This window comes from Amblyomma mixtum, chromosome 3 (assembly GCF_055824585.1).
Source record: "Amblyomma mixtum isolate Tamu chromosome 3, ASM5582458v1, whole genome shotgun sequence".
NCBI classification, from domain to species: domain Eukaryota; kingdom Metazoa; phylum Arthropoda; class Arachnida; order Ixodida; family Ixodidae; genus Amblyomma; species Amblyomma mixtum.
Window position 1 is genome coordinate 154,961,023 of NC_143014.1, and position 14,438 is coordinate 154,975,460.

General features: G+C 43.9%; 1 protein-coding gene across 1 annotated transcript in view; it reads right to left on the minus strand.

The window, feature by feature from the left end:
* Positions 1-3,387: 3,387 nt before the first annotated feature.
* The window catches only part of GAPcenA (GTPase activating protein and centrosome-associated), a 60,227-nt gene continuing 49,176 nt past the window's right edge, over positions 3,388-14,438 (minus strand). Inside the window, exon 23 of the mRNA XM_089581613.1 lies at positions 3,388-7,487. Within this exon, the coding sequence (XP_089437739.1) occupies positions 7,341-7,487 (147 nt within the window). The 3' untranslated portion in view covers positions 3,388-7,340. The remainder of the gene's footprint in view (positions 7,488-14,438) is intronic.

Sequence of the window (14,438 nt, forward strand, 5' to 3'; positions counted from 1 at the left end):
CCTCCCATATCGGGTCCGGCAAGAATCGCATAGACGCCCCTGTGAAAACGAAATGTTACGTTTTATGCATGCACTACTGTTGACACTATCGGGGACAAATCTACGATGGAGATACGATGCAGATTTTCGTTTAATGCTGGCTTAATCAGGCAAGTACCCCACCAAAATGAAGTGTAAAACAAAACTGACTGCCAAATGCCACTTCGGTGCGAAATTGGAGCCCGAACACACAAATGGTTAGGCCGAGATAATTTTTTTTTTCGATTTTCTCTGATCGACGCAACAGTCTGTATATATACCGTATTGTGCGTTTTTATCGTAAAGACTTCCAAATTTTTTCTGACCTCAACCGCTTGCTCCTTTGCGGTGAAACTGCACACAGAGCTTGGGTATTATGGTAACTTTTGTATCGTAGCAAGTTTTACAACGTTACTTACTTAGTTGAGCCGTGCATGATGCAAAAGCGCAATCGTGTGCGTCGAGATCGGCGTACCGAAACCCAAAACATCGAGTTTTTGCTGAAGGGCGGCAGTAGCGCCATCTGTCTTACACAACGAAATTAAACAAGAACACAGCTCAGGACTTCGCGACGTCGTCCTCCGACGCTTTAGGAGAGCCACGAAAGCAGACGATATAAGCTGAATTGAATAAAATCATTGGACGAAAAAAACACGTCAAACAATATTCTTTTAATGGCAAAGCCTCGTTAAAATAGTTGATTCTGGCATTTTTTCCGCTCAGTTGGCCGAAAATGTTCGAAGCGCTTCAGTTGAAGCAGACGAAAAGGCCCCCCCGCGCTCCTTGCAACGCTCGCCTTGGCGCCTTGTGATGCTTTTCACTGCAGACGACAGATGGCGCTACTGCCACCCTTCAGCAAAGTAACGGTGTTTTGGGCTTCGGTACGCCGATCTCGACGCACACGATTGCGCTTTTGCATCATGCACGGCTCAACTAAGTAAGTACCGTTGTAAAACTTGCTACGATACAAAAGTTACCGTAATACGCAAGCTCTGTGAGCAGTTTCACCGCAAACGAGCCAGCGGTTGAGGTAAGAAAATTTTGAAAGTCTTTACAATAAAAACGCACAAGTTTTCAGGTAAATAGGTGCTTTCTGAGGCATATTGATAGGTCAGAAAACAGATGAATCATGTTACCTAGCAAAGTGATGAACTTGGCGCCCGATTGCAATTAAAGGGGGTAATTTCTCGCGTCATTCGAAAACCTCGTTCCTGGGAAGAGTGCACAGCACGGAGGAAGTACATTGTAGAGGAACGAAAGAACTTGCGCACAGCGACGTCAATCAAATCACATCACTCAGTGGAGTCACTGTGCGCTCTCCGCACAGTGGTGAGCCACAGTGGCGTGGGTAATAGATTTCGAAATTCTGGAAACTGATATGGCTATTACTAATGGCCAGCTACAAACCACGAACTGCTATCAAGCGCCTATCAGTAATAGTTAAAAAGTGAACTACTAGAATTTAGTTATAATCACTTCACTAGTTAATATAATTCGCCCGTTTTCCGACGTCTGCCAGCACTGGTATTACTGTGCCTCAAAAAGCTTACAGCAGACTTCCCTGAAACGCTTGCTAAAGTTATTTTCTGGTAGACTTGTTCTTTTGCCTGTCCTGTCCATTTATCTGTTTTTTCTGTATCACTGCAAAGTCTTAAGTTGTGAAATCACGAAATCTAACATCAGCTGCAATTATTACAAGATTCATGAGCTGTGCAGAGCGTGGTAGTTATGCGATCATCAATTCACGTCCAGAGAAAACAAATGCCACGACGCAGTGGCAGGGAAATCTCTGCAGACTGAAACAGGATGTAATCGTGGCATCACATTCATGCAGTTGTCAAGGGTGTGCCACATTACAGAGCTCGTTTGCATAGCATACACTTGTGCTAAGCCAGCCATGACAAAGAAAAATCATCCTTCTTTGCGAAACACCACGAGACTGAAATGCAATCCCTTTATTTGTGCATACCTAGTCAATTTGTTTCCTCGATAGCTCATATTGCCTTGAATAGGGTTATGCACACGATGCCCCAAACCTTACTACTTCTGTAATTAACAGTATACGAATGCAGCGACTTGGCTTCATATATTTCTTTTTTTTTATTTACAGGCAAACAACACTAAAACATTCCTTCAGAATATTCAATTCAACGCCTCTTACATATTCTCTTTCTCCAGCACAGCTTTGGCTTAGTGACGTTGCCAAAGGCTGGCCTATACTGTATTGTGCGTCTTTATCGTAAAGACTTTCAAAATTTTTCTTACCTCAACCGCTGGCTCGTTTGCGGTGAAACTGCACACAGAGCTTGCGTATTATGGTAACTTTTGTATCGTAGCAAGTTTTACAACGGTACTTACTTAGTTAAGCCATGCATGATGCAAAAGCATAATCGTCTGCGTCGAGATCAGCGTACCGAAACCCAAAACACCGAGTTTTTGCTGAAGGGCAGCAGTGGCGCCATCTGTCTGCCACAACGAAATTAAACAAGAAAAACACAGCTCAGGACTTCGCGACGTCGTTCTCCGACGAGCCACGAAAGCAGACGATATAAGCTGAATTGGATAAAGGCATTGGACGAAAAAAAGACGTCAAACAATATTCTTTTAACGGCACAGCCTCGTTAAAAAGGTTGTTTCTGGCATTTTTTTCCCGCTCAGTTGGCCGAAAATGTTCGAAGCGCTTCAGTTCTTGCAACGCTCGCCTTGGCGCCTTGTGACGCTTTCCGCTGCAGAAGACAGATGGCGCTACTGCCGCCCTTCACCAAAAATTCGGTGTTTTGGGTTTCGGTACGCCGATCTTGACGCAGACGATTACGCTTTTGCATCATGCACGGCTCAACTAAGTAAGTACCGTTGTAAAACTTGCTACGATACAAAAGTTACCATAATACGCAAGCTCTGTGTGCAGTTTCACCGCAAACGAGAGAGCGGTTGAGGTAAGAAAAAGTTTCAAAGTCTTTCCGATAAAAACGCACAATACGGTATATCTATGAACGGAGAAAGCCCAACAGCTGTGCTCCATTCTTCCTCCACACGGGCAAACGGAGCGTGCTGGAGGAACCAAGCAAAGCACCACACACAGGCACCCAGGCTTCACTGACGCAAGACCCATCCATGCATTACGCGTGTACTGCCCTGATTCACTATGCTCCCCTTACCACTAGCACACATTCTACAAATTATTTACACGACACACTCGACCATTCTCAATCCAAACTTGGCGCATATGCGCAGCTCCCTGCATGCCGCAGGAGCAATGGCAGTGCTTGTTGGGTGCCTTGATACCAGCAGCTTTTAGGCCCACCGAGCCAAAAATGCCACTTTTGCACTGCGACAGCACACAGCGGCGAATCTACATCTACATCTCCAAACGCCGTAAGTTGCAATTTTTATTTATTTATAAACATTGGTAAGATGGACGCACGTATCACCAAGCATGGGGGAACTAGCATCGAGGCACCCTTAACCCTAGTACATTGTTGGAGGACTATGGTACTTGTCAAAGTTCATGTACCAGTACTTGTTAATACTTGTGGCATTGCAGTGTCATCTGTTGCTAGGTTCCACTAATAAGCCAGGCATTAATGAAATTCACACAAATAACTGATGTAGATAGAAATGCTACCAGCTGCAGCAAGAGTGGCAGCCTCCTGCTTAGCCCTGCACTGTGAATAAATCGCTCTAGGTTAGGTTTATCATGCATGCTAGGTTTATCTACCAGCGCTGATTTGCACCAACAAGAGCTAGACATAATCAGTGCGGTGAAAGAACCGCGGTAAGTTTTTGACTTTTATGTAGCTCCCATTCAGAACACTTTACAAGCACTTTACAAGCAGTAGTCAGATTTCGTTCTTGACATTAAAAAAATAAAAGCTACTGAAAAAAAAAAAAAAGGAGCCCTGCATTTGCTTTATGCCCCTTGTTTGCAGTGAGGTGGAAGCAATGTGCACAAGGCAACAGCGTCTGCAATTAAGTGTGCTATTCCTCGCGCCCTCATGAGCCAACCAGCAAATCACACAAGTCTGGAACTAGTCACCTCACACCCGTAGCTTCTAGCACACCACTGTCAATTTGTGTGAGAAAAAGTATAGTGATGGATATATATATATCTGGCATAAGGATTTAAACACACTGCGCCCTCAAAAAAAGGCCACTGTTTCATGTGCTGCTGCATTGGCCTTGAAGGGATCCAATGCTGATTGGAGCAACTTGTGGCAGCAACCGGCAGTCTTTGAAACTGGCTGGAGCCTTGATTGCTAGCTCACATGCCCACCAGAAACAGTCTACACGCAGGCAAAGACAACACTGTCAAAGCACCTGCCTGCCTTTTCCAAACAGACTGCATTTGGAGATGTCTTCACATGCGCATTTTTCTTTTGGTGCCAGCAAAGTGCCTGAATCCTGCATGTGCATATCTTATATTTTGTCAGTGTTCTTATTCCTGTTTTTTTCCACCAGGGTTTCAATGGCCCATGCCACAAAACATCTGGAGAGTGTACAGCATAAATATCTGAAAATATGTGCAGCTTTGGCATTGAATATGGAATAAAACAGTGATGAACAACATGTTTCACTAGCTAGATGTTAATTTCATCAGTTTTTCACAGCACAATAAGTGCAAACCTTGCTAGGGATAGCAAAGTGGCATACTAGAAGGAAGGCATATCTGGTCTGCATAGGGCCATCCCCTATGACAGCTGCCCATAAATCTGTGCCTGGTGGCAGCTTCCAAATTTTCACATTACCTAAGCACACTCTTTCTATGATAAAAAGGTACTTGCAGTGCTTTTCATCACACACACTGGGAACGCCTCTTCACAATCATTTGCTTCCTTCATTATGCACGCACACAATTATGACCAAAATAAAAGAAATGACAAGACCGCCATAAGAACACCGAATACACATTAAAAGTTACATACACATGCATCTCCAGTACTGGTATCAAAGCTTTGCTTCACATCTAGTTACAAACTGAAACAACTATGCTGAACATTATTGAGGTATGAGATTAGAAGATATATGTTACAAAAAAGCTGCAATTTTAGGCAACAGAAAACATAAAACCTATGTCACTGCCCTGTTTACCAACATATAAGTACAAAACCTAAGCAAAGCAACTACAAACAATGTTTGAATAAAAACCGCACAAAAAAGAGGGCAGCCAATGGCAACTCTCTCGAAAACAATATACAAGATTATATACACACTTATCACATGATACCTACACTGCAACTAGTAAAGAGAAACTTACTTTAAACCACTAAATTCCAAGATTACAACCCATGTAAAAAGATTATTGCAATGAACAAGCAGTGAATATTGCAATAAATTTGATTGCTAGATGCAAATGAACACTAATGTGCTAGCTTGAAAAAATATTTGCATACTCCCACTCGCATTCAAAACTAAAATACCCAAGCGGCAATGCATCAAACAGATGTAAAAGAAAAAAAAAAAAACCTTCAGATTGCCTGAAAACCTAGAACATGCACTGTTGCTTTGTGTTTGTACAGCATGGCGTTTTATGGCAGCCAAATGCAACATGTGTGCAAAATTTCACACCCAGTATGACATCTGTAACTAAGAGCACAAAATTTTCAATGCAGTATTTCTCAACAAAATATGCTTAATTATGCAACTTCTAGCACAAACTATTGGAGAACGATGGGGACTGTGGATTGCTCACACATAGCCCTTGAATATCAGAGTACAGGTCACCCGTTCTGGCACACGCTACTTATACTTGAAGCATGGGGCTTTTATTGCCTGGAGTGTCATTGCTGACATACAATAAAAAAAGCAGCAGCAGTTGTTCAATACTATACAGCACAACTGGCATATGACATGCTTTAGTTTAACTCTTTGCAATGCAGCCTGCATCAATATTTTAGTGACACATGAGGTCGACACACATTTGTGATGCTGTCAGACCTTCTAATTAAAAACAATTGGCAGATGGTACAGCCTTTGTCAAAAGTTTGGAGCCCAGGGGGTTTGCTTCTGAGCCACACTGTGTGGTTCGTGGTGCATCTCCAGCGCTCCAAATTTCCTCAAGGTAAGATTATTTCTGGTCCTGCCTCCTCCAATGGGTAGGGCTGCCACGAATGCTTCTGGAGTCCCACTACAAGGCTTAAAAGCAAAGCCCCTGGGCTCTAAACTTTTGACAAAGACTGTACATCAGATGGCCTTGCAAAGTGTTAATGTCAAACGCTGCCCAACTTTCGGTACTAGTCTTTTACCTAAATCAGGAGCCATTCCATGTGCATTATGGTCGAAAAAGTATGAGGTTTCAGGAACACTGCAGTTACATTAAAGATATTAGATTTTGTGCAGCTCCTAACATCTATTGTGACCGTCACATCTGAAGGCCTCTAATTTACACAGTTTGGTCATTTCATCACAACATGAAAATGTACCATTCCAACACCGGGCATTGTTCAAGTAGCTAAAAGCCGTCAAGTCACAGAACCAACACAGATAAAGCATCATGTGACATAGGAATGTTGCATTGTTGAACCGGTGCTTAACTTGGGCTGCTGTTATGCTGAAGGCTTAACAGGACACAGCTGTTACAGCTAATGGAATGTCACATCAGTGAGACTAGTACGTCACAGGGACAAAGCACAGAGTAGCCATGTTTGGTACGCATCGCTGGAATTGTGGGAACTATCAGACTGCCAAAAGCAAGCAGACTAATTTTCAGATCTGCAGCCGCACTCACCGCCTTGCATTGGGCAAGTCGTAACAGTTTTGCACATTTACAGACTCCTACCACCAGGGCTGCTGCTGCAGCCAGCACATTGTGGAAAGTGAGCAATTCCTCCCACACTGGTTTTGCCTGGCACCTTCCATTACAGCAAGTAACCACAGAAAGACACATGCTGTCAAAACGCCCAATATCACATGAACTAAGCTTGTGTTCTCTACTGCATTTGGACCACCATTAAGAGACTAGTGACACAGCACACACTGCCTTAAATGTCATCTGCCACATGCGCCCACTGCAGCGGCCCATTTATGAGTTGCTGCCATGGCTGACAGTCGCATCCTTTGGCAGTAGCAGCTTGAGGTAAGGTCACTGAAAAGCCCCTGTGAGTTAGTGCAGCAGTGAGCCTTCCGACAAAATGTATCAGTGGGTACACATTATGGCACCACTGTATCTTTCACTGCCTGGCCTTGGGCTCTTCAGGTTTGCAGGGTGGGCAGGCTGGTGTGCTACTGAATGTCCCCGATACAGTCTTATCAAGTGGCTGTCATGATGCTGGACAGGGCACAGCCTCAGCAGACTTGGGCCCAGTGCCCACTGGAGGTTGGCCCCATCAGGGCACACTGGGGTCTTTAGAGAGCCCTGAACTGGAGGGCTCCTTGCGAGCCACGTCACGTATGGAGGAAAGGGTTTTGTGCAGCCAGGTGCTCTTAGATGCCTGCAGCTCTGCTGAAGCACAGCTCAGCTGGTGGGTCAAGTCCTGCACAGAAACACATTTACTGTGCTGGGAAGCTATGCATAGAGTGGAAATCTTACACATAGCGAAGTGCAGCCTCACAATAACAAATTCCAGCATTGGAATTAGTTTAAAACAACATTTGCACGCATAAAATGCAGTGTTGTGTGATGCACTTCCAGTGCACCTATCACATGCAAGAGTTTGCATCTGTCCTTTCATTGTGCAACTTAATGCTTTCCCAATATTTGTCATCTATGTGTGCTGCACTAGTTATGCAGTGGTACACTAGCAGTAATATGTTATTAACGAATGTTTCGGGAATGCTATTTCATGTGAAATGCTTTCTGACAAGATCCATGATTTCAGTGATTTCGTTTGCGCATATGTCCATCACCAGCACAGCAGACAAAAGTGGCAGGTGAGTTAAAGGCCTTATTGCAACTAAAAGCAAGGGGAAAGCAGCACAAAAAATGAGCTTTACATTAAAGCTGTGCTAATTAAGATAAATATGCATGAAGATAGCATGATGCTAACATGAAACAGCATTGCACCACTTTGTTTGGTATGAAAATAGCTAACTTTTTAGCTGCCATATAAAAATACGTAGTAGTAGTCTATTATGTACTAGCCACACTATTCGCGTGATGACAACTCTAGTAAACAGTTTGGTTTCTTGGTTTCTTGGGGTTTAACATCCCAAAGCAACTCAGGCTATGAGGGACAAACTCTAGTAAATGAAATTTGCCTCACCTTTTCACTTGGAGTATCATAAATTATAGCGTATAAACTCGTGTAAGGGCTGCGCTCTTTTTTTTGAAATACAGGCGTGAATTTTGAAGATGCGGCCCATGCACGAATTAAAAAAAAACATACAACCATATATTTTTTCTCAATTATTTAGTCCAAAAAAGGGGGTGCAACCCATACACCGGTGCGGCCCTTGCACAAGATTATATGCTAAATGCAATAATTTTGGTAGCGGCAAAAATTTTTTGTTGCTATGATACAAAACTAATTTTCTTCATTAAAAAAATATTGAATTATTACAATAAGCATGGTTATACAGCACAAAGTTCACTTCATGTAGTAGTAGCATTAAGTTTTTATTTGATGCGTATTTTGGCCTACTAGAGGCAACTACTTTGCAGTTTCCACTATTGTGAGTGCTCAGTCAGTTAATCACAATAGTTTGTTCAGTTAAGAGAAACAAACACTTGCCAGAAGAAACACGTAAAAAGGCAGAGAGAAAATAACTGGTGAAGGAATTGTGCCGCAGTTTATCATCAAGGTATAGATGATGCAATAATGTCTACATACAGACCTCAGGCAGATTCCCACATGTCCAATTAATCATGTGGGGGGTAGACTACATGCACACTGATTTAAGTAGAAAGTGCAATGGCAATGTATTTTAATGATGATGACAGTAACTAATTGCCAGTCTTTGCCGTGACCTGTCTTTGCGATGCACAACCAGGCCATTAAGTACTGTATGCACTTTGGCTGCATCATTTTACTGAATTCCCCAAGTCTGAAATGGTGAAGTTTTGGTAATAACCATTTTAATTTCTCCAACAGATCTTCCACCTGAACCAGCTGGCTCTTCTATGAGGGATTATGTGAAACTTGAATGCAGTTATTTTAACTTCAGCTATAATCCTCGCTTACTCTGGCAGCAACTTTTACAGACACAAAGATAGGTTGTGCCGAGCCCTCCTGACACAAAGCTGTGGCCATAATCAAATGTGCGCCTATCCCTTACTCTTCCAGAGTAAGTAAGGCTTTTTGCCACAGTGTCTAAAGATTACCACGTTCAAGTTCCCATACTCCCTCAAACAAGCTATGGAGCAAGCTCGCCAGAGTGTAAGATCCATAGAATAGATCAAGATATGCCAAGGTTGTTTACAAGATACCATGCTGATACTGCGATGCTAGACACATTGCTAGACAAACAGTTCACTTCACTCCAAATTTTTAGGTTTAACTTTCTATTTGTCTACACTGCATCGAATCCTTTCCCATGTGATCTGTGCTCTCTGTAGATTACTCAGTGTCCTTTAACTAATGCTGCCTGCTACAGCCACTTTTTTTTTTTTTTCCTTTTAAATTCCAACACCTGCCATATGGCATATGTTACAATATGCACTGCTCCAGTCAGGTGCAAGTTCTAGAGCTGGGTCTTACACATCATACAGTGCTGCTGCAACATTCATTTGCACAGGGAGCTCTACACAGAAAAATGGACATAGATGCATTCAGCGACATGCAGCAATGTTGCAAATCACTGCCGGCAGTGTCTGTACCCTACAGAGAACTAATACTGTGCGAGCTCGTATGACGAAATGACCACAAATATGGCACGCTAACTGCGATGACACTCTCACTGCATGAGTGTGTGGCTTCAGTGAAACACTGTAGAAAAAAGTTTTCTCGTCCATTAGGTGGCAACATTCAATGAAATAAAATTGGCAGAGGCATCTCAAATGGGAATGCTCCTTAAATGGATCTGTATCTGTGCAACGCAAAAATGACAAGAGACATGAGTTTAAACAAACAAGGATCACCTAATTTTCAGTACTTAGTTAGCAGCGATCTGGTGCTTTTTGCCATTCCCCCCCCCACCCCCCTTTTTCTGCAAGTCGCTGCTACTTTCACTGGCTGATGCTTAAATTTTGCACAGTGCTGAAAACAGCATCTATGAGAGTATTCAACCAACACTCTAATGCATGTAGCCTGCAGTACCAGAATAAATTGCCTAAATTCATTTGTATTTTTCTCACTAAAAAAACAAACAAAAAAACATCGATGTGTGGCAATTTTATTTCACGGACAAAGAAAAAAACAAATTTAGCTCAATCTAGTTCTTGTTCAAAGTGCATAATTTTTGTTTCAGTTGTGTAAAGCACTGGTTGCTACTCGCATACAAAATTTCAACACTCTGCTGATAGTACATTCTAAGAAAAGGGTACATAAGCAGAAAAAAATAAAAAAATAAAAAATACTGGACAAAATTTCAATCTAGTTTTGAACTCTAATGCAAGCAGAATCTAGGTAAGTAAGCATTTTATTTGATGTCAACACAGTCGAGCGTGCACCGCAGTGGTGGCCTTGTGATTTGAGCATCTGCCTCGCATGCGGGAGGTGCGGGGTTCGATCCCCAGTGCTGCCGGGTACCCACCGGTGATGCAATGGGTACACGCTTTGCCCTGCCAGGTGATCGGCTTCTTTAGGGTGAAATGCTTGGGAAATGGGTCACTGACCCCACCTTGAGTAGAAGAAAATACCTTGTGCCATGGCACTCTGTGGCCACAGATGCCCTCGCAGCATAAAAATGCATCATCATCATCATCACAGTCGAAACCGCACATGTCGAACTTGCAAAAAAAAACACCAACGAATTCGATATAAATGCAGCAGTAAATTTAACAACCTATAGAAACACACTGAGATGAAAAAAATGTCAGCAAAATTTCAAGCTTTTGAGTGTTGCTGCACTCTAATGATTTTGCTGCTCAGAAGTATTACATGTTGACACCCGCCATGCCAACAGGCGCACGCCGTAAAACCTAGAAAATAACGCAATCTGTGCAAAAATACGTGAAATCTCTTCAAATCACAAGTGACGCATAAATGAAACTAGGTAGTATGTAGCTGACCTTCAGGTATGTAGCTGACCTTCACTGGTTACCCATTCTTGCTAGGACAAAATTCTTTCAAGTTTACTCTGGCTGAATGAAACAAGCAGAAACCTTCATGACCCTTGTGAGTGCAAAATGTGGTCATGCCCGTGTCATGACCTTGAGATGATTGTTTGGTTTGGTTTATGGGGTTTAACGTGCCAAAGCGACTCAGGCTATGAGAGAAAATGTAGTGAAGGGCTCCGGAAATTTCGAACACCTGGGATTCTTTAACGTGCACTGACATCGCACAGTACACAGGCCTCTAAAATTTCGCCTCCATCGAAATTCAACCGCCGCGGACGGGATCGAACCCGCATCTTTCGGACCAGCAGCCGAGCACCATAACCACTGATCCACCGCGGCGGCTCGACCTTGAGATGAGGGAGCATGAAACTGCAGAGAAGATCCATCCTGCTCATCACTTGTATTATACAGCTTGTACTTGCAGCTTTCGTGAGTATTCATCCATGTATGCAATTCACTATGTGGACTGATGCATGGACTACTTAACTTGAACTATTATCCAAAAAAAAAAAAAAAAAAAACAGGCAGAGGTGTGCATTTCCTTTCAAAATAATATTTAGATTTGGTGCGTTAGTCTTATGTTTTCTTATGACTGTGCAGTAAAGCAGGAAGTGAGGCTTGACAGAACTGTAATGCTCAAACTTCTGCTAGTTTGTTGCATACTTCTGTGCTCTCAAGACAAATAGAATAAGCTAGTAGTGAGCCCTGTAAAGCTTCTGGTGCTACATACTGTCATCTTGTTTCAGCGATGTGACAGAAGTGTTGAAGAAGCATTACATCAGGCCATTTTCACAGCTAAAAATATTAAGACCATTACCAACTGAGCAGGGCAATAGCATACAAAAATAAGCACAGGCATAATAATAACAAAAAAGATAACAACAAAAAGTCAGTTTAACTAGAAAATCTTGGGGCCTTCTTACCCACATTCTTAAAGAAGAAAATGCAACAGCATTTAGGTTGCCTGCTATGGCACCTACAATGAGTGTCTAATGTTTAGATTTTCCCGCCTAAACTACGGCTGGAACCGGTTCCACTGCCTTTATGCGGTAAGCACGAGTCATCACCTTCTAGAACGTTCCAGTACCTTCCATTAGACTATCATTAAAGATTATTCTAATCTGGCCCATGAATCCACCTTAATCCACCCACTATTTCCCATTAATCCACCTTAAACCATTTTCTGGGGTGGGCCTACTTCTAAAATTTTGGAGGTCCCCTGAAATTTTTGGCAGTGGTCCAAGTTCTGAATTTTGGGGGTTCTCAGATTTTTCAAATTTGGCGGTGCCCTATAAATGGTCCATTGGTGGTCATGTGGTATTGATGACATCACGACCCTCTCAATTGCATTCATAGATCACGGGGTGTCCTCATACCACTACTGGTGCAGTAGTGCAGCGGCTAAGCGATGCGTCACTGCCCCCGCAGGGGGCTCTTTCAAACACAGCCGCCGGTGGGGCTTGTGAAACCCAGGTTGCTCTTCCCGAGTTCCTGTAAGGCTCATGTACAGCGCCATGGTGGGCAGGTGGCAACTGCATTGAATTTATTTTAATTCATTTCATTGCCAAATGCCACAGTGGGCAGGTAGCTCATAACCCAGTGGGCAGGTTGCTACGTGCCATGTGCCATGGTGGACAGGTTATGACGACGTCACAAGGTCACGCGACCTCTCTCGGCCAATCATTAATTTAACTGCCACCTGCCACGGTGAGCAAGCTGTGATGATGCTACAAGGTCATGTGACCTCTCTCTACCAATCAGGGAATTTCGTGAGAAAGCCGGAAATTTTTTACGAGACAAACACCCAAATGCTGTAGCATTAATAAAGTGCATCAACTTATATGAAGTTTTGGGTAAATTAGTAGGTTGTCCAGCATGCAACACAAGTTCTATCCTGTGCAGAAGGGCACAACTCTTTCGCGTCACTGCAGGTAACCAATGCATGCTCTTCAAATGCATTTACAAATATAGCAGGAATATTCTGCTGTGGTGGTGGTGAGCAGTACAAGAATATTCAACTTGAAATAAAGAGGCCACACAGACACAGCTGCTCAGTTTTTCTTTTCTGATACAACGCTAACAGTGTTAACTGTCACATCATTTCGTCAAAAAAAAAAAAAAAGATATGAAAGGTCACTGTTATGCTCGACGCCTACCACAAAGTCACTTGAGGAGCGGAAATGAGTGGTTTCCTCGAGGCGGCCTTGGTACAATGGAAGAACGTTCCCCCTTCTGTACGGCCGGCCAGAAAAGGACGTGGCGGCGACGCACACTCACGTGAACGAACTGCAGCAGCGACTTTCGGAGAAGGGCCATTGCCCGGACAGCACTGCACGAGGAGAGCCACCTGCCTTGGCACAACAAAACAACTGACAGGCCATCTGCACCTGGGGGCGGCAACTGGACAGTGGCAGGTCATCGCCGGAGACTAAAGAGATTAGTCCCGGTGTCCCGTACCTCCCCCCCCACCCCATTTGCTGGATGGGGGTGCGGATCAGAGCTTCACGCACGAAAGCCGCTGGCTTGGTGGATGTACTACTCCCGAATGGTGCTGGGCAGCGCCAGGGGTGCGAACCCAACCTTGGTGGGAACGGTAAGCGACGACAAGAATTCTTCCAAGACTTCCAAGAATTGGAGATTGCGCAGGTGGGGCCCAGCTGTGCGATGGTGTCACCAGAGCGGCAAGTGTGTGTGTGCAATGGTGACTCACGGCCACCTCCAGGGGAAAGAAGGAACATTGCCAGGAGGGCAGGCGGTGCCGCCCCGGGGCTGAACCTTGGACCCAATTGGTGTTCTTTGTTTTGCAAAGTTAGGTCTCTTTGATTTGGCAGCAGCACCGTCGTCCTCGTTTTTCCAGTGCCGCGCACGCCCTCTGCACTTTTTTCCTCGTTTTGTCAAGGTGCAGGCCTTTGGCAGCACTGGTGTTGCTGGTGTCGCCGCTGCACTTGAACTGGCGCTGCACGTTGGCGGCACCACTGCGGCACTTATCCGAACTGGTGCAGCCAGTGCAAGCCAAATCGAAGAGACCTGTTATTTAATCGTGTGTTTTGGACGACTTGGGGATCGGACTTTTGATTGGGATGATGTGAACGATTAAATTTTAACCTGTAACCTCGATGCTTGTCTGGGAAGCTCCTACCACGTGCCAACAGACAGAGAGAACCTATGGAGAATCATAATTATCACGCTTGTAGGTCATTAAAAAAGGACTTTTTTAGCGCCCCTTCTACTAACTCACAAGTGTGTCAGAGAGCCTCGCATACTTGGC